The sequence below is a fragment of the Xyrauchen texanus genome, chromosome 42 (assembly GCF_025860055.1).
Source record: "Xyrauchen texanus isolate HMW12.3.18 chromosome 42, RBS_HiC_50CHRs, whole genome shotgun sequence".
NCBI classification, from domain to species: Eukaryota; Metazoa; Chordata; class Actinopteri; order Cypriniformes; family Catostomidae; genus Xyrauchen; species Xyrauchen texanus.
The window spans coordinates 487,506-508,585 of NC_068317.1; the positions used below are offsets into that span (position 1 = coordinate 487,506).

Consider the following 21,080-nt stretch of genomic DNA (forward strand, 5'->3'; position numbering starts at 1 on the left):
TGTCTGTCTTGCCATCCTGCTTAGATTTTGCCCCAGGAATGGCTAAATCAGTATTGCACCCTCATCCTGACTACCTGCCTATGGTTCCTTTCTCGGCCGTACATCCGGTCACTCTTGAAGCCTTCTGTTCCCTGCCGTTTACAACGCCGGATCAGGAGAGACTTCACGGACTGTGTCCAGTCTGTTCCCTTCAGGCTTACATCCACCGCACTAGCCAGTGGCGTAAGTCAGGGCAATTATTTGTTTTTCATGGGGGCCATAACAAGGGGGCGGCCGCCACCAAGCAAACAATGTCACATTGGGTGAGGGATGCTATTGCCTTGTCTACGAGGTGCATGGTCAAGCTTCGCCAGTAGGTATCATGGCTCACTCTACCAGGGGGGTCACCTCCTCTAAAGCTTTGGCTAGAGGTGTCCCTGTGCAGCATGTTTGTAATGCGGCAGGCTTGTCCTCTCCGCACACATTCATAAGACTTTATAGTTTGGATGTTCATGCCACTCCGGGCTCTTATGTCCTTGAGTCAACATCACAAAGTCATGTCTGAGACCTCTTGCACTCTTATGAGCACAACTACACAACCGTAAGGGGTCCAGACATCCGCAGTGTTGAGGCGTGGGTATTCTCTTTCCCAAAGTGCTAAATCAGCACAGCATCAAAGTGTAGCTTTTGATAGGGAATGTCTCTGGTTACTTAACTGTAACCCCTGTTCCCTGAAAAAGCAGAACGAGATGCTGCGCTTCATTGCCGCACTGAAGATGCCCCAGGACTACTCTTCAGACAAAATACCTGATGATGCACCTGTGGCGCATCTATTTATAGCCCCTGGTACCGGCGCATCCTGATGATGTCACCGACAGAGGCTATAAATTCTAGTCAATTTAATTGACGTGTTGCACACATGTTCACAGCTGGTCACTCCTAAAGATGTTCCCAAAGCGCTAAATCAGCACAGAATCTCGTTCCTCTTTTTCAGGGAACAGGTGTTACAGTTAAGTAACCCGAGACGTCATAGCAGAACAGACCGAGGAGAAATGCTGATTAAATGCTTGAGCCATTAAGAGTGGATCATGCAGTATAACATTGTTAACTCTTATCTGATTAGGTGAAGTTTTATCAGATACATTAATTATAGTTTTGGATTTTTAAAGTCATAAGTAAGAGATTCTTTATAATAATTGGATTTGGTATTTCTAGTCATGGTTTTGCTCATATTTCTCAACTGTCTGTACCTTTCCCAGTCAGCAGGATCCTTTGACTTAGCCCATTCATTATCTCTCTGCCTGAAAAAATAAACGTATAAGCTCAGAAGTTATCCAGGGAAGATGCCTTCCCTTGACTTTGGTAGTTTTGAAGGGAGTATGTTTATCTATAACTTCAGTTTATTCAGAATATAAAAAGTCCCAAGCATCATGGACATTTGAAATTAAATCATTAATAAATTGATCTATATTCATTTTCTTATATTGCCTGATTCTAATGAATTTGGGTGGCAGTATGGGAAGTTTAATTTTCCAAAAATGTACTGTGCAAAAATACAAATGCATGATCACTAAGGCAGTCAGACATAACCCCTGCTTTTAAAAATCTATTTGGGTGTGAAACAAGTATCCAGTAAAGCAGAGATTGACATGCAGGTGTAACACGAGTGGGCTCACTAATTAACTGCGTTAGATTCAGATTTCCAAACATGTTTTTCTTTACTAGAAGATTTAGCAATCAAATTCTTATTAAAGCACCTAATATAATAAATTCATTTCTGCTAGTAATAGAATTTATAGTAGAGATCATACAATTAAAGGATTCAGCAGGTGCAAAAGGAGTTCTATAAATGTTTCCAATAGTTATGTACTTATTCTCATGCAGAGTTACCTTTACAAAAATACATTCAAAATGTAAAGGCATGACATCAGGGATAATGAACTCCGAAACCAAATTAGAAGACACATATTTGGCTACACCACCGCCCCTAGTACCTCTGTCGACTGTACAAAACATAGTTTGCCAGTTTAATTTCATTGTTAGATATTCTGTTGGTGAGCCAAGTTTCTGATAAGGTAAAAACATTAGGTTTGTACCGTTCAACCCATACTCGAAATAAATACATTTTTAGTAGAGGGCTTCTAATATTCAAATTAATTATTTTCAGTCCTTTAACACCTTCCAGTTTGACGCTTAAGGTTTAAAAGGATACAGTCACTGACCAAACATAGCAAAGCAAAGCAGATCCATAGAAATAATTGTAAGGCACAAATATACTAAATACACAATAATATACAGCCAAACACGCAGACAGGATGAACAGACAAAACATATAACTAACACACACACACACACACACACACACACACACACACACACACACAAAAGGAACCCAAGAACAGCCCACTGACCCTTGACTACTTCCACTCTGAGCTTTGTCTGTTTCAGTGAAGAGAAATATATGTAGCTAAAAAAATATATAAAAAAATAAATAAGAGAAAGAGAAAAAAAAAGATATATATTTCCTTATAGTATAGAAGAGATTAAAATAAGAATAATTGAAACAGTTTAGAATAAAATAAAATACAGTACAAACAGTCGGACACACAGTGGCACTGTGCTCAATCAGTAAATGCACAGCTAAACAGATGTGTTTTGAGTCTGGATTTGAATGTGACTACTGTAGGAGCACATCTGATCTCTTCTGGAAGCTGGTTCCAGCTGCGGCTGGCATAATAGCTAAAAGCAGACTCTCCTTGCTTAGAGTTAACCCTTGGTATTTCTAATGATGTGATCATAATGATCTGAGTGATCTGTTGGGTTTATATTCAGTGAGCATATCTGCAATATATTGAGGTCCTAGCCCCTTGAGTGATTTATATACCAGGAATAATATTTTAAAATCAATCCTAAATGTAACTGGGAGCCAGTGTAAAGGCCTGAAGACTGGTGTGATATGTTCATATTTTCTGGTTCTGCTCAGAATCCTGGCAGCATAGAAAACAGCCAATGTGACTTTTTTACAACACTAGACTTCTGCTTTACGGCAGCTGTATATAAACATAAACAAACCTGTTCACTGCAAACCATACCAGTCAACCTGATAGACTAATCCCAACAGTAGCAGCCAAAATGACAGAAAAGGAGTAATTTCACCAGTTAATTTCTAAAGTCACCAAGTATATCTCTACAAAGTGTCATCATGGTTTATAAAGGAAAGTCTTTAAAAACTTTGTGACAAATAGTTTGCTAAAATTAACCGGTAGCTTCGGAAGGGACTTATGCTGGAGAGTTCATGGAGGAATTCATAGAAAACATGAAGACAGCCTCAGCAACTTTGTGGTCACTGAATAGTTGCTCATTGCCATCAACGAACACACTCAGTGTGCAAGGATAACAGAGGGAGTACTTTAGTTTAAGTTCCTGAAGTCTCCGTTTGACTGTGTCGAAGGACCGGCGTCTATTTATCAAGTCAGCGCTGTAATCCGGGAATATGAAGATGCGATTCCTGTTGTAAATCAGCTCTTTTTTCTCACGAGCAAGTTGAAGCATCTTTACCTTATCCTGAAAATATAATGGCTTTATCAGGATAGGCCTCGGACCGGATCTGTCGTATCGTCAGACAGTAGGGGTACGATGAGCCCTCACAATAACCGGTGGCATGGGGAAGTTGTCTTGCCCCAGAAGCTGTGTAATCAAATGGGCCATAAACCCAGGCATGTCACGGCGTTCTGCGTATTCAGGTACTCTAACAAATTGCAGGCCTACTCCAGTTCTCCAGGTCCTCAGCTTTATCCATTAGGTAAGAGTAATTTTTTTACAGTTGTTTTACCCGAGTGGCGAGATCATTCAAGTTGTCCTCATTTGCTCCGATACGCTGTTCTAATTGTGAAACATGTTCTCCCAATGTAGATAAAGCCCTCAATACCATTCAAAGTGCAAAGAATGGGATACACTTTACTATCAAAAGTAAGTCTTCATATCAGTTTTAATCTGTTGGATGGCATCAGATAAGATTTTCATCTGGTCTTGATCCATTGTTTGGCAACTTGGCTTGGAAGTTAGCAAAAATAGGAAATGATCTGTCCTTTTACTATGTGTTCAGTTTTCAAGAGCATAGACTCATGTTATCACATTATTAATTTGGCCCCTCTCTGCACACTGTGGACCCTCTGTGGCCCCCTCCTTTAAACATTTCTAGATCCGTCCCTGGTCACAAGGTTATTACCAGGGAGAAATAAGAGCAATTCCAAGACAGTCTCAGTTTCAAAGCATTTATGTATTCATTAAAATACATCTAATAACAAGGGCTGAAATAATTAGACGACGTTATTGACAACGTCGACAATAAAACAAATTCGACAAAAATGTTCATAGTCGAATAGTCCTTTGATCTCATTTAACGTAACATGAGATCACATTAAACTGTAATGATGATGAGAGAGCAGCACTGCAGCTCGTGCAAGATTGAGGAGAGGAAGAATTACACAGCTCACAGTCCAGATCCACTCTAAACTTTCTAAACAGCTTCAGGTGATGTAGGTCCCAAAGTATGAGGGAATTATAAAAAAATAAATAAAAGTAAATTCAGAAGTACTCTCATTGTGGAATAAGTGGAGTCGGAGCTCTTAAAAGAAACACCCTAGTGTTACTTAAATGCAGTTATATTTAATGCGTTATAGCTTTATTAATGTTCAAATAATACGGAAGCAGGTCATGTAATTAACTACAAACTCCAAAACTGACAGTTCTCTGTGCGGTCAGTGCCTCTTCTATGAGTTGCATGAATGTCCCAATCTAAGGGGAGACATTGAAACTGCACCCAGCTGAGGCTCACTCAGGTGCGGGGATGCTCATCCCTCGAGCGTGCATGCTTAACGCAGCTAGATTATAACGCAGTGGCTCGTGACTCATTGAATCTTAATATATGTCACTGTGTATTTCTTATCGTGATGAAAATCGGCAATAAGTAGCTTTATTAATAAGAGAGAGTTTTTGTATGTGTGTGTGTGTGAGTGTGTGAGTTAATGATGGATTGAAGTGAACAGAAAGGTGACAGAGGTTAGTCTTCGCCCCATTATACACTGTAACATTATACGTTTATGATTAGTTTTGGCTTGTTTTCCCATCAAAATATCTAAAACTAATTTAAAACAATGTACATTTACTTTAGGAGAAGAGAAAATTGTTATCTGAGAATGTTGAATATAATATTAAAAATACAAATACCCCTGTAATACAAACTTTTAAATCGGGACACAAGCAGGAAAATCAGTTAAGAGCTAAAGATTAATCATCGCAATAATCGCTGAATAGTCGAATAATCGTTCTAATAATCGTTAGATTAATCGATTATCAAAACAGTTGTTAATTGCAGCCATACTAATAACATTCTTAGTAATGTATTTTGAAATTTAAAGTAAAACATAAAATCAAATATTTTATATAATTGTTTATTTTCACAATTTAGTTGAATAGTTGAAGAACTGAATAATGAGTGACTTCTGTGACTTTTCCTTGTCACTTCAATATTTTGACTCGAAATATTTACTGTGTCCACAGATCCCCCATTAACAAATAGACATAAAAACTTTAATATAAATAGAATAATAGAATGTCACAGATCATTATTTTCCAATGAACAGCACATTAATATTTAGACACTAACGAATTACAGTATATAACAAGGAATATGCATGTGTATAACTTAAAAGAATATTAAAGTGAACTTACAGCAACAAGGACACACACACACACACACACACTCACACACACATCTAAAACAAATGGTATGAGCTGTCTCGTTGCAACAAAAGAACACTCTGGATGGGAGAAAACTTGTTTGGGTATGTTCGTGGCTCTGCCCACTTATGATGTCACTGACTAATAAAAATTACAGATTCAACTGGGTTTTATACAGCCACTGAGCCACCCCCAAATTTGTATTGCAAATTAGAAATATGAAAATCCCTGTTATCCTAAGTTATGTATGTTTGTTTATTTCAGCTTCAAAGGCTATTTCATGGCAAAAACAAGCAGTAATCAAACCAAATCTATAAATATAACACATTTCATAGTAATGTATAATACATGGACCTAAGAAGGCTAATCAGTGCTATAGAAATTATAATTTTATTGAAGATTCTTTAGCTGTACTTGTGATAACAATTCTATAAGCTTTTCTGGGCACACTTTACAAAACAAGTAATTCAAGGTATTTTCTAACAACAAATTGTGTCTTATGACATTAAAAATAGGACAAACCAAAATAATATGTATTACAGTCAAAGTGATGTTACAATATTGTCATTTTGGTGTTTTTTTACCCTTCAATAAATACACATGGGTTAGTCTGTTGTGACCTACTCAACACCTTGTGTACACTACTTGATCGTGTCAAGATTTGAAAGGGCAAATATATCTATTTCCAACCACAGTGTTTGGGAAACTTGTGTAACCTTGCCCACAGCCAGTGGTAATTGAGAGTCCAGAACAATAACTACCTGCCCCAATGATAAGTCTGGTGTAGACTGTTGCAATTTTGGACAGACCTGTAGACTTGGCAAGTAGTTGTGGATGAATTGCTTCCAGAATTGGTCTGCGATGGCCTGGCTGTGTTGCCAATTTCTTTCCCCCCAGCAACTCTTGTGAAATAGACAGCTTGAGGGATGGAGGCATTCATGTGATTGGGTCCATGTCCGATACTTCTGAGGATACATAACCAAGTGGTTTAGAATTGAGTATCCCCTCCTCTTCTAGAATTGTAGACAGTACTTCCTCAGACACAACTTGTTCTTTAAGGACCACCTGAAAAGATGAGTCATGTGACGCCATGCGAGGATCAGAAGTGTGAACGGCTGCTCTGCGCACTTTGCTAGTTTTAACACTTTTAATGATATAAACTGGTAAGGCTCTGTTTCATAACTGTTCTAGGATGAAATATGTCAAAGAATTACAAATCCTCAGGCTCAGGAGACATTAAAAGACACTTACATGATCAAGCTGATACCCCTGAATGGGCCGCGAGCCAGGGAGTTGATTTGGTCAGAGAAATGCAGGAAATGTGGCGAGAGTTGCCGGCCAATTTTGCTGACTTGGAGAATCTGGCTGTGATACGTTGATCGATCAGTGCCATGTAGGCGAAGTTCTCTGAGGTGGATACAAGAGTGGGGGATGTCGAGAAATGGATTGATTATCTGGAGTCATCGGAGAGGGAATTATCTGCTAATCTGCTAGCAACCACACCGGTGTTGTTCACTGGTCTACACTGGTGCCAAAACCTGAGAAAAGGAAGATGACTGGCCGCCATGGACACTTCACTGCAGATCAGCATCCAGGACACTCACCACCAAGCCCTCCTCACCCAGGAGTGGCATTTTCATGAAGTCCTCCAAGCGCAGCTCGAGGATCAGCAGGCCTTGCAGAGCTGGTTATCTTCAGGTGGATCCTCCACTGCGTTGAAGCCACAGCTGCTGCTTTCAAAGTTGGGCCCCCAGGACGAGCCGGAGGTGTTCGTGAGTTTCTTTGAGCTGTCTGGCCACGGACCCAGTTTGCAGTGCAGCAACTACCTGCTGAGGACCACCTGGACTACATGAAGCTGAAGACTGTCCTGCAACGGGTCAGCGCACCCCAGAACAACACCACCAATGGTCCTGCTCCCTCACCCTTTGCGTGATCTCAGGAAATGGGGAGTGGTTCCACCCAAACCAGTGCCCCGCATCTGTGGGCTGCACTGTGTGTCAGTCACCTCCTCTACCCCTCTCCGTCGCCCTTCCCAGGTTGATGTATCCATTGCCACAAGTGCAGCCCGTGAAGCCTGGGCTGGTCTGACTGTCCTTGATCGAGCTGGGATGTACCGTATACCAGTAAATATTATTAATGGTGGACTCTGTCTCTATAATAGGCGTGCCCAGCTACAGGAATTTGCACTGGGAGACAAAGTACTTGCATTACTCCCCACATCCATCTAGAAATCATTCGCCAAGTGGCAAGGGCCCTTTGAGTTTACATGGCGAGTCTGGGATCTCGATTATGAGGTTAAACAAATAGATAGAGGCGGAGCACGTAAAATTTACCACCTCAACCTTAAATTATGGAGAGATGCAGTCCCTGTGTCCATGGCGATGGTAGTTCTGTAGAGGGCATCGCTCGGGCCGGAGGTGAAGTTCAAAGCCTATCCATTCACCCCGGTCCCTTGTGGAGACCACCTATCACTGTCCTAACTCACAAGGGTGCCCAAATTGCAAAAGGAATTTGCAGATGTGTTCTCTCCTCTTCCCAATCATACGAACCTCATACACCATATCCAGACCCCACCGGGAGTGGTAGTGCGTAGTCGGCCGTACCGCTTGCCCAAACATATGAAAAAAGTGATTTGGACAAATTAGAGGCAATGCTTGAGTTTGGGTTAATAGAAGAATCACACAGCAATTGGGCCAGCCCGGATGTTCTTGTACCTAAGAGTGATGTCCGGTTCTGATCACCCGATTACCGGAAAGTCAATGTGGTGTCTAAATTTGATGCATACCCAATGCCCCAAACTGCTCAATCTGTTGGGTGCGGCTCAATTTTATTCAACACTGGATTTAAAGGGGTATTGACAGATCCCCTTAACTCTATTATCCAGAGAAAAAATTAATTTTCCACACCGTTCAGATTACACCAATTCATCACTCTTCCGTACGGTTTGTTCGGGGCTCCCGACATGTTCCAATGCCTCAAGGATAAGATTCTCCGGCCACATGCTGCATATGCCGCTGCCTATTTAGATGATATCATCATATACATTAACGACTGGCAGAGGCATAAGCAGCATCTAAGAGCTGTCCTGAGGTCGCTGAGGCAGGTGGGTCTCAAGGAAAACCTGAAAAAGTGCACAATTGGTGGAATTATGGTATCTGTGCTTCCACTTGGGTCATGGGCAGGCATGTCCCAGACCAAAAAGGAGAAGAGAAAGTTTATGGGTACAAAGGGCTTAAAAAGGAAAAAGATCCAAGCAAGTTTGTTGCTTTCTCTGATGTCACCAGCCCCTTGACTGATTTCACTAAAAAGGGGTTGCCAGATCCGGTCCAGTGGATGGAGGCATGCCAACAGGCTTTCACGAGAGTGAAATCTGCACTCTGTGGCAGGCTGCTTCTACATGCTCCTAACTTATCTCTCACCTTCATTTTGCAGATGGATGCATCAGAGAAGGGGTTGTAGGCCATGGTCTCACAGGAGGTGGAGGGGTGGAACAGCCCGTGCTGTACATTAGACACAAGCTCTATTTGAGGAAAACTAAGTACAGCACGATTATCGCCATCAAGTGGGCAGTCCTAACCCTCCGCTATTACCTGCTGGGATGGCCCTTCAAACTCTGCTCGGATCACGGCTGCTTCAGTGGTACCTGGCACTTCAGCACTTCAAATTTAAAGTGGTCCACAGGCTGGGGCTGCAGATGGTTGTGGCTGATATCCTCTCCAGGAATGGGGGGGGGGGGGGGTGTAGCGGTTGGCAGGCCGGATGGGGCCCAGGCGTGGGGGTATGCGGAGCAGGACATGGTCGTGTGTCTGTCACTGGGGAGAGAGGAAGTGGTTAGGGCCATCACCTGGTGATTGTTGATATAAACGCCTGTGTCTCATTTCAGTGAGTACGGAGACAGGCTTTAAAAGGCCGCCAGAGCGACAGATCGAGAGAGAGAGAGTTAGTGCCACAAACATTATGAAGCCACGTTGAAAAGCTGTATGGTTGTTATATTTAAATTGCTTGAATTATTTAACGGATGCTGTGTGTGTAAAGTGAATATCTGACTGAAAAGAAATGTTTTAGTTAAATGTAAAATAAAAAAATCACACTTACTTGGACTGCAACCCGACTCCCGTTTCCTTCCTTCTTGAACCCCTCTACAGTGATACTCCTGTTGCAGCGAACGATCACTGATCATTCACTTGACTGTTTGAGGAAGCTGAGCGTTGCTTTTGTGCTGGTTCTGCCTAGCGGCTGGCATTTATTTTGCAGTGTGGCACATCTTCAGAACAATTTTGTGGATGAATCTACATGGTCTTTGAGATTTTTCTGCCTATTGGCTGGAATTTGTTTTATAGATGATCTTTTGCTGTGTAATTCTGTTTAACAAAATTTGTATAGAAACACTGGACTTGAGCAATCTGATGGCAAAGTTGTTGTGGGGGTCTTCGTAGGCGTCCATGGACTGTTTGAGTTAATGCGCACGTTTTTCTTTTTTATGTTATATTTGGTCCAAGGGATGTTCAGGTTTTAATGGCTGCACCAATGTTGGAATATGGTCTTTATAATCTTGTTTTTGACACACAATCTATTTTTTTTTATATGTCAAAATGTCAAATGTTAATATGAGTGGATTGTCTCTCTCCACATGGAATGTGAATGGGTTGGGGCACTCCATGAAAAGAAGGAAGGTTATTTCTTATGCATAAGAAATTTGATATAATTTCAGGAAACGCAACTTTCTCCGCAGGAAGCAGAAAAAATTGGAAAGATATGGGGTGGGCATTTATTTTATAGTGCTGGCTCGAGTAAGAGCAGGGGAATCATTACACTGATAAGTAAACATCTACAATTCTCAAACGGAGTAAAGATAAATTAGGAAGAGTCATTATTGTTTTAGCTGGAATTCAGTGGCAAAGTCTTATTTTGGCTAATATTTATGATCTTATGTGGATGATCAGGGCTTTTTTATAGATCTTGAAGGGATGTTGTAAGCCACTGGCACCCCATGATATAATATTGGGAGGAGACTTTAATGTTTTGATGGACTCAGTCCTTGATCAAAGTGAAGCAAAAGTGTGCAATCCCCCTAAAGCAACATTGATGCTTCACAGGATGTGTAAAAATCTTGGTCTTACAGATTTTTTTTAGACTTTTGAACCCATCTGGTAGGGACTATACATTTTTTTCCTGTCTTATTTTTCCCTAAAAAAAAATGTCTTTCCTCTGTATATATCCAAGTATACATCTGTTGCTGATTGCTCAATTAGAAATATTTTATTCTCAGATCATGCCCTGGTATGTCTAGAGGTGTGCCACTGAAAGAATGGAAAGCTTCTGACCAACCATGACAAAAGGCAGAATCAGTCTGATTCTTAAAAAGGAAAAAGATCCAAGCAAGTGTAAGAGTTACTGTCCAATTTCCCTGATCCAGCTAGACTTTAAAATGTTGGCAATAATTTTGGCGAAGTAAAGTTATGAAATCTCTTATACATATAGATCAGGTGCATTTTATTCGGGGCCATAGCTCTTTTCAGCCAGGCGCCTTTCAGTGGCCCCAACAGGTCATTCAATTTTATTAGAGTTAATTCTGACCGTTAATAAAACAAATTTTGAGCGATGTGGGCAGGTGGGCTTCATTACATTTATCTATGATTGGGAAGGTTAATGTTATTAAAATTAATTGTATTCCAACAATCATCTACCTGCTACTATGTGTCCCTATAGATGTCCCCCTCTCTTATTTCAAGCAATTTAATAGCATAGCAAAGTCCTTCATGTGGAATGGTAAACATCCCAGATTACATTTCAGTAAATTGCATTGGTTGACTGACAAAGATGGGCTAGGCCTACCCAAGATTTTGTTTTATTATTATGCATTCAGTCTCAGACATTTGGCTCATTTGTCGCTTCCAGTTGAGAGAGCCCCTCCCTGGTTTTGTATTGAACAGGAAGTTCTTGTCCCTATTTTGCCATAGCAAAGCCTTTCTATCAAAATAATCAGAGAAGTTAAGTTACACCCCGCTATCTCGCATTTGCTCTTGTTATGCACAAAAGTGTTTAATTTGGACATTTATTTAAATGTACCCTCAAGCATATGGCTGAACCCATAACTATGTATTAATAAGAACCCTTTCTGCTGGACAGAGTGGAATCAGAGGGAGGTGAATATGCTTGGTGACCTATATGAGAGTGGAGTGTTGAGATCTTTTGAAAATATGGTTCAACATTTTGGGATTCCCAGATCTCAGTTCTTTAGGTATTTACAGCTGCGCAACCTGCTCTGTACTATTTTTGGGAGTAGCATACACACCCCTAAAACAACAGATACTCTAGGAGTGGTGATTTCTGCTTTTGGAAAAGGTCATGAGGCATCAGTGTATTAATCCCTGCTAATTCAGAGTCTTGGGAACGGAGCTTCAACTTTCAAGAGATTATGGGAGACAGATTCAAACTTGGTATTGGAGGAGGAACTGTTGGGCTAGGATAAAAAAAAATGTCAAGTTTACATCTAGAGATGAGCATCTTATTCAATTTAAGATTTTACATAGATTCTATTGGACCCCGTCTAGATTGTATAGGCTTGGTCTGAAAGACGAACCCACCTGCTGGCGATGCCAATCAGAAGATGGGGACACAACCCATGTTTTTTGGTGGTGTGTTAATAATATCATTAATATCATAAAACCTGATAGAATTTGGGGCCTCATAGACAACTATTACAAAATACTGCACAATGTCATTGACGCTAAAGGGGCAGTATTTACAACTAAGTGTATGCAGACTTTTGAACATGGGTCATTTAAATATTTTCTTTGTTGCCATGTTTTTTTTTATAATTGTGTCATTCTGTTATAACCTACAGTTGAATATGAATCCCATAAGAAATAAAAGAAATGTGTTTTGCCTGCTCACTCATGTTTCTTTAAAAATGGTAGGGTGTTTTGGGCCCTGGAGAAGTTTTGACATGCCTTGATATTTGTCCTTTTTTCAGTTGCTTAAAAACACATTAATGGCTAAAGTCTGATAACACTGTGTTCAGCACAAACTGGGCTACAATAATATGTGAACAACATGTACACACATGTTTGTATTTTTGAGAAAATAAAGTTTATGCATGGTTTTTTACAAAGCAACATTTTTAAGTCATTGAAATAAGGCCATATAACACATACTAAACATTTGTCCACAAGCTTTTTCAGAACTGGATCTTGTAGCCTAGAGTTTTTGCTACAAAATGATGTGAAAATCATCCAGATCACTCATTCATACAAAACAATATAGTAATTGAACTTTTGTAAGACACTTTTAGTGTTAGAAAGAGAATGAATGTGAGGAGACTTAATGACCAAAATCAAGTTTTAAGTTAAAAGAAGTAATCTGACTATACATTTTCTTTACATAAAGACTCTGCTTCATTTTAGACCTACACTACCATTTAAAAAAATTATCTTCTGCTCACCAAGACTGCATTTATTTGATCCAAAATACAGTAAAAACATTGATATTGTAAACAGTTTTCTATTTAAAATATATTGTAAAATGTAATTTCTGATCAAAGCTGAATTTTCAGCATCATTACTGCAGTCTTCAGTGTCACATGATACTTCAGATATTGTTATAATATGCTGATTTTCTAATATGGGCATATTTAAAGTGCATTTTACTCATTTACACCTGATCACATATTTGCAAGCACAAGCTTTGTTGATGACAATGAGGCAGCATAAACACTAGTTAAAATATAATGTAAACATTCATATTATTTTTTACATCATATTACATATCATATTTATATCATACAGCATACAATTGAAATACCTGCTTTAGCCAAAATAGCATTAAATGTAACTAAAACTTGCTTATTAGAACATATTTCAAATTTCAATACTCTGAATCCTGGCTGGAAACCGTCCCGCTAGTAAAATATGTACATGTTTATATAAAATAGCATGTCAACTAATTAAAACGAAATTACTTACTCGTCCGAAATTGTATCCTCGGCTGGATCAAGTCTCTCTTAAAAATACAAACGTTCATCGGAGTCCCGCTCTTCTTCTGAGGAAAATGTTAACTCTTCGTCACTATCCAGGATTTTTCTCAATTGTGTATCGTGTTGTCTTTCAAACATGCAGAAAAGTGAATGAACTTTGTTTTTACGGCACAGTTGGGGTGTGTACCATTTGCATTGATCGCCTCAGCACATTACCGTATGAATAGCGCCCTCTACCTGTGGGTGTGATCACATTAGAGATAATTAGATGAGCCAGGAGAAACTGTACATTGCTTTGTTTCATACAGATTACATTGCAAAAGAATATTTGTTTTAAATTTGAATTGTTTTATTTAAAAGTTGACATTTTAATCTTTTTTAGACATATGTTTGTGTGATTAAGTATTCGCAGAGTTTCAGTTCATTTTTGTGACGTGTTTCAGATATATGCTCACAAACACAGAGACTGCTTACAGCTGACCCTTTTTATTTTCTTTATTTTACAAATGCACAAGGTTTTGTTGTTATTGTGAGTGTACACAAATAAAAGTAGACCCTTTATAGTCACTAATTATGTCTTACACTTATCTATATGCCGCAAAATGATCAAAATCACTTGTTTAAATGACTGGCATCCTGCTCTGACCCACATCATCAGCAAATTATTTGAGAGGCTAATCAGCGATTACATCTGCTCTGTGCTGTCCACCTCTTTGGACCCATTGCAGTTTGCCTATTGCAACAACCGCTCCACTGATGATGCCATTGCATCTACAATACGCACTGCTCTCTCCCATCTGGAAAAAAGGAACACATATGTGAGAATGCTGTTTGTAGACTACAGCTCAGCATTCAACACCATAGTGCCCTCCAAGCTTAATGTGAAACTCCGGGCTCTGGGCTGTGCAGCTTGATCCTGGACTTCCTGTCAGGCAGATGTCAGGTGGTTAGAATGGGCAGCAGCATCTCCTCATCACTGACCCACAACACTGGAGCCCCGCAGGGCTGTGTTCTCAGCCCACTCCTGGATTCCCTATACACACGTCTGTGTGGCAACACATAGCTCCAATGCCATCATTAAGTTTGCTGACGATACGATGGTGGTAGGTCTGATCACTGACAATGATGAAACAGCATTCTACAGAGAGGAGTTGCACACTCTGACACTCTGGTGTCAGGAGCACAACCTCTCCCTCAATGTCAGTAAGACCAAGGAGCCTGTAGTGGACTTAAGGAGGAAAGACAGAGAACACAGCTCCATCACCATTAATGATGTCAGCAGCTTCAAGTTCCTCGGTGTCTACATCATTTAATATTCCCTTCCAACTCCACGAGTTCTAGTGCTTTGGATTTTTTGGTTAATGAGGCATACTGTATGATCCAACCCCTAAGAACTGCCTTAAGTGTCTCCCAAGCCAGGCCCACAGAGGATACTGAGGACCAATTTCAGCCTTTAACATTTGATGGAATTCCAGATTTTGCAAAAGGGATATATTAAAGTGGCAACAATATGATTTATTTTTCTCTGTATGTGGCAACATCTCTAAACTCACCAGGGTGTGATCTGAGACTAAAATGTTTCCAATTGAGCAATCAACAACAGATGAAATGAGGCACTCAGATATATAAAATTATAAATCTTATATCTAGAATAAATCTTATGGACTGTTGGAAAAAAATGTATAGTCCCTACCAGATGGGTTCAAAAGTCTCCAAATATCTGTAAGACCAAGATTTTTACACTTGTGAAGTGTCAATATTGCTCTAGGGGGCTCCCTTACTTTTGTTTCACTATGATCAAGGACTGAGTCCATCAAAAGATTAAAGTCTCCTCCCAATATTATATCATGAGGGGTGCCAGTGACTTGCAACATCCCTTGAAGATCCATAAAAAAACCCTGATCATTAGCGTTAGGTGCATAGATATTAGCCAAAATCAACCTGTGCCCCTGAATATCAGCTAAAACAATAATGACTCTTCCTAATTTATCTTTAATCTGTTTGAGACATTTGAATTGTAGATGTATACTGCCTGGTATACAATGTATTGACACCCCTCCTCTTACTTGTGCCAGCACTAAAGAAAACATGTCCACTCCATATCTTTCCAAAACGTTCAGCTTCTTGCGAAGAAAGATGTATTTCTTGAAGAAACACTATATCATATTTCTTTCGTTTAAGAAAAGTAATAACCTTCCTTCTTTTTATGGGTTGCCCCAACCCATACACATTAAGCGTGGAGAGAGACAATCCACTCATATTAACATTTCACATATTAGAAAAAATTTATTGTGTGTCAAAAACAAAATTATAAAGACCACATTCCAACATCAAACCCTGAACTTCCTCCAGTACCAAACAAACAAAGAAAATAAAAATGTGTGCTTTAACCTATAACATTAACATGACAGCGCTAACTGGCATCCATTCCTCTAAACTCCATATATGCCTACGAGAGCCCCCGTGACAACTTTGCCGTCGGATTGCTCAAGTCCAGTGTTTCCATACAGATTTTGTGAGAAAGAATTACAAAACAGAAGTAAATATATAAAACAAACTCCAGCCAATAGGCAGGATAAACACAAAGAACGTGTAGATTCTCAGACAGTCAAACAAATGTTCAGTGAGCCAGCTGTTACATAAGTGCAGCAGATAATCTAATCTTTCCAATGTCCTGCAAAAAATACTCCACAAAACAAACTCCATCCAATAGGTGGGATAAACAAAGAACGTGCAGATTCATCAACAAACTGTCACAAAGGAGTGTTATTCCACACAAAAATAAACTCCAGCCACTAGCTGGATCCAGCACAAAAAGAAAAAAAAGGTGCCCAGTTTCCTCAAACAGTCAAGTGAATGTTCAGTGAGTCAGGTCCACTCGGCTGCAAAGCGAGTGCCACACAATGACTTACTCATTTCATTGACTTATTGAAGGACAATGCTTGTTGGGGACAAGTAAATACTTTGCGGCCCTTCGGCAAAATCGGCTAAGTAAGCAATAACCCTCATCAGCATTGCCATCATGCTCAATAGCTTGAGCACGTACAGTCAGTCCATAAATATTGGGACATTGACACAATTCTAATCTTTTTGGCTCTATACAACACCACAATGGATTTGAAATGAAAGGGTATTTACATCCAAATCAGGTGAACGGTGTAGGAATTACAACAGTTTGTATATGTGCCTCCCACTTTTTAAGAGAGAGGAGAGAGAGACAGGTTCGCCATTACATCCCTCTCCCGTTTGCCACTGTCCCTTCTCATTAAATTTTCTTGCCTCCCCTCGCTGGAACGCGAGGCCGGTGTGGCTAGGTGCAAGTAATTTGACACTTATCTTCCTGGCCTCGTTCTGCCCAGACACCGCTTGGCCCTGCTCACCACACTGGTTTACACCACCAAACACAGCCAACCCTTCCCATGAGAAATCGTAAAAATTGTATGAGATGGTGAAATCATCAAAATCTTATAAGTTGTTCTTACAAAAATGTACAACCTTTACAAGATTATAAAAGGTAAATAACTTTTTGTGTTGCTAGCTTGTTGCCCTGCAGTCATGGATGAAATTAACTTTTTGACTGTAGCTATTAGTTTCCAAGGTCACTAGCCATTAAAAAATGTTCAGCTAAGCTAACTGGAGACTATATCTGCATTCATTTGTTTGGACCTTTTATCTGAACGAGAATTATATTACTTTAACACGACACAATTACATGTAAATTACTATAAAAACAGCTGAATCTTAACTCAGAAAGAAGTTCACTACCCTTTACTCTATGTAATGCATGTGTGTGTTTGATGTCAGATACGCGCGTGAGAGGATGGCTGCTACTGGATTCTTACACACCAACCTTCTTCCTCACCCTTGTCTACATCCTTATAGTCTACCTGGGACCAAAGTACATGAGAAACAGACCAGCATATTCACTCAAAAACGTCTTACTGCTCTACAACTTCTCTGTCACCATGTTGTCATTCTATATGCTGGTTGAGGTAAGAGAGGAAACATTATCATCTATGTTTGTGTCTCCTCAGTAGCAACACAAGTGCTGTTGATGTGTTGATGCCCAATGTTCTTAAAGCAGTTTGTACCTGATGTATGTTGTGTGTGTCTGATAGCTGATCTCATCAGTGTGGTCAGCAGGTTATCGTCTACAGTGTCAGGGATTACATGAAGCGGGTGATGCAGATATCAGGGTAAGATGCATATAAAATGCAAGTAAATTGCATTTACTATACCATCATTCTTTTCTACTGCTCAGACAGTTCTTGTTGAGAAAACTAGAGTGAGACAATTAGGCTTTTCATGGAATATCATACAGTACTACTATACTACTTGTGCGCAGTAAACTGTATGTACTTTATGTGCAGTATGCTAATTGTCTGTGTGCTTGAAATACACAGACTGTCTACGATCATTTGCCAAGTGCAGTACACTGTGTGGAATATTTTTGAATTTAGATTTTCATTTAGTCATGTTTATTCATTTAGCCACAGGTACTTTTATCCAAATTGACTTACAAATAAGAATAATTAAGAGATTAATCAAAAGGAAAAAATGCAAATAGCGCTACCATACCTTCTGTGTCCAGTATGATCCAGAAATAAACTGGAAGTAATATAGCCTAAGCTTATTTGGAGGTTTATAATATCTGGAGTTCTCCATCCATTTGCATTTCCATACATCTCAATAGTGCACAACAGAGTTAATAGAGTTAACAGTTAATCAATAGTACAGTATATGCTTCTGTGAAAGCAATCAGTCTGCATTATTCCAAATTGCTAAGGTGTTGGGGTGGGGGGAGAGATCATGTCAAACAAAGACTTCGTTCACGCAGTCAGTGTTTGGGATTGACAACTGTTTTAACTGCAATGCTGTTTGTATGAATGAACTAGCGGAGTCACAACTGTAGGGGATGGTTGTAACATTTTTTACATTTCTGTCTGTGTCTTGGAGTTCTTTTAAGCCAGTTAATTAAAAATGTGATACAAACAAGTTACAAGCTGGTTCTGGTTCTGGATAGGAGTTCCGCGGTTGAGACAGGGTTACAAATAGAATAATATTATCATAGATGCCATTAAATTTATTGCAGAGTTATATATCATGATCAATGTTTCAAGTTTCTGGTTCCGGCAGACCTAACTAAAGCAGCCTAATTGACGGTTGAAGGATAAAGTAGGTGAATGCCTGGATAAATTGATGAGTCTTTAGTCTAGACTTAAACTAAGTGAATGTGTCTGCATCTCAAACATTTACATTTATGCATTTGGCAGACGCTTTTATCCAAAGCAACTTACAGTGCACTTATTACAGGGACAATCCCCCCAGAGCAACCTGGAGTTAAGTGCCTTTTTCAAGGGCCCAACAGTGGCATCTTGGTGGTGTTGGGGCTTGAACCCCCGACCTTCTGGTCAATAACCCTGAGCCTCAACCACTGAGCCACCACCTCCCAGTTTAGGAGACAAATATGTAAAGTATATACCTCCTTTTGTGGATTTTGATATTCTAGAATTTTGTGATCATAATGAACATGATGGAAAGAGATAGAAGGTCACTTAAATACTGCGGAGCTAGACCATTCAAAGCTTTGTACTTAGTTAACAGAATTTTATAATTAATACGAAATTTAGCAGGTAGCCAATGTAACAACATTCTTCTGTGTGAATGAAGCCGTATTAAGCACTCAAAACAGGTCTGACAGCCGTATTCTGCTGCTGTGTGAACGCAGCAAATGAGCTCTGCAGCAACCGCCCACAACTGAGTCGATCTCCCTACACTCTCAAACGTATTTGTAGATATCTGAATTCTTGTCAGTTAAATTTAAATCTATTGTTTCTATACTTATCAACAACTTAATCTGTAGTTTCATTAGATTATGTCATTCACAGTGCATCATGGGATTGTATTTAATTCCCTTATTAAAGATGTTAAAGTGATAGTTTACCCAAAAATGGAAATTCTCTCATCATAGACTCACACTCATGCCATCCCAGATGTTTATGACTTACTTTCTTCTGCAGAACACAAATTAAGATTCTTAGAAGAATATTTCAGCTCTGTAAAAGGTCCTCACAAAGCAAGTGAATGGTAAACACCCAGATAGCAATAAGTCGGCGGTCCGCCGGCGGCGCGCCGGCGGCAGTAGAAGCGGCAGAATGGCGAGATCGCAAACACGTTCGACGGCGGTCCGCCGGCGGCAGCCGCTTTTAAAAGCGGCAGCCGCCTTCCTACCGCCTTCGTTCCGCGGACGGCCCGCTGGCCAGCCGCCCGCCCGCCGTTATATCGAAGGCGGACCGCGGAGGCAAACCGCTTTTTCGAGCGATCTGCCGCCGCTTATTGTATATATATATATTTATTTATAGCATGCAGTTTATCAAGAATAATGATTGATCAAAGCAGACATATTTCCATTTGCCGCTTTTATTCCACATTTCAAATTACAGTAACTGTCATTGAAACAATATGTCAGATCACTGAAATATAAATAACAGAAAAATACAAACATATATACACCCAAAGAAAATGCAGGTTTCCAATTAAATTTTGGTAAAAACAAGCAAAAAAAAAACACTTTTGTAAAAAACACTATTGTAACACTTACAACAATTGTAAATAATATAAAGAGGTCAGCTCTGGGATGAAAAGAATTACCAGTAAACATAAGCAATGAGGATATTTGGTACCAAATAAAGTGCAGGATATCAAATAAATTGAGGTATAACATCATATTTACAAGTCATTTCTAACAATAGGATAAGTGGTAATAATTTAGAGTAAAGCTCTGGAGTATAATATGCCATTATAACTGCAATGCTGACCTGTGGCACAAGGATTTACAAGCTATATTTAACAATAGAATAACAGTTAAGCACACTGATGGAATGAAAGTAGAATTTTTGGTACTAGTGAAAGTGCAATATCAAAAGGTATGAAATAGTATAACCAAGCTATTTTTAATAGAATAACAGTTAAGCACACTGATGGAATGAAAGTAGAATTAACTGGTACTAGTTAAAAGTGCAATATCAAATATCAGAGGTATGAAATAGGATTTACAAACTATAATAGAATCGTTAAGCACTGACGGAATGAAATAAGCCAATACTAAAGTCACGGTAAGTAGAATATTTGCTACCAGATAATGTGCAAATATCAAGTATTAGATGTATAATCTAGGATTTATAAGCTATATTTAAAAATAGAATAGTTAAGCACTGTAACAATGAAATAAGCAGCAAATTGTATATTAAATAATTGAGATCTTTGGTATCAAAGAATGTGCAGGATAATGTAAAGTTTTACATTCAACTTAAACATGACAATAAGTGGGAACAAATGCAATTAACAGCAGAAAATCTGGCTGTTGAGAACACAGTCAATCACA

The 21,080-nt window shown here is 39.4% G+C and overlaps 1 protein-coding gene across 1 annotated transcript in view; it reads left to right on the plus strand.

Annotated features, from left to right (window-relative positions):
• The window catches only part of LOC127634742 (elongation of very long chain fatty acids protein 2-like), a 103,629-nt gene that overhangs the window by 53,870 nt on the left and 28,679 nt on the right, over nucleotides 1-21,080 (plus strand). Inside the window, exons 3-4 of the mRNA XM_052114421.1 lie at nucleotides 17,501-17,688; nucleotides 17,815-17,892. Coding sequence (XP_051970381.1) covers nucleotides 17,501-17,688; nucleotides 17,815-17,892 — 266 coding nt within the window. The remainder of the gene's footprint in view (nucleotides 1-17,500; nucleotides 17,689-17,814; nucleotides 17,893-21,080) is intronic.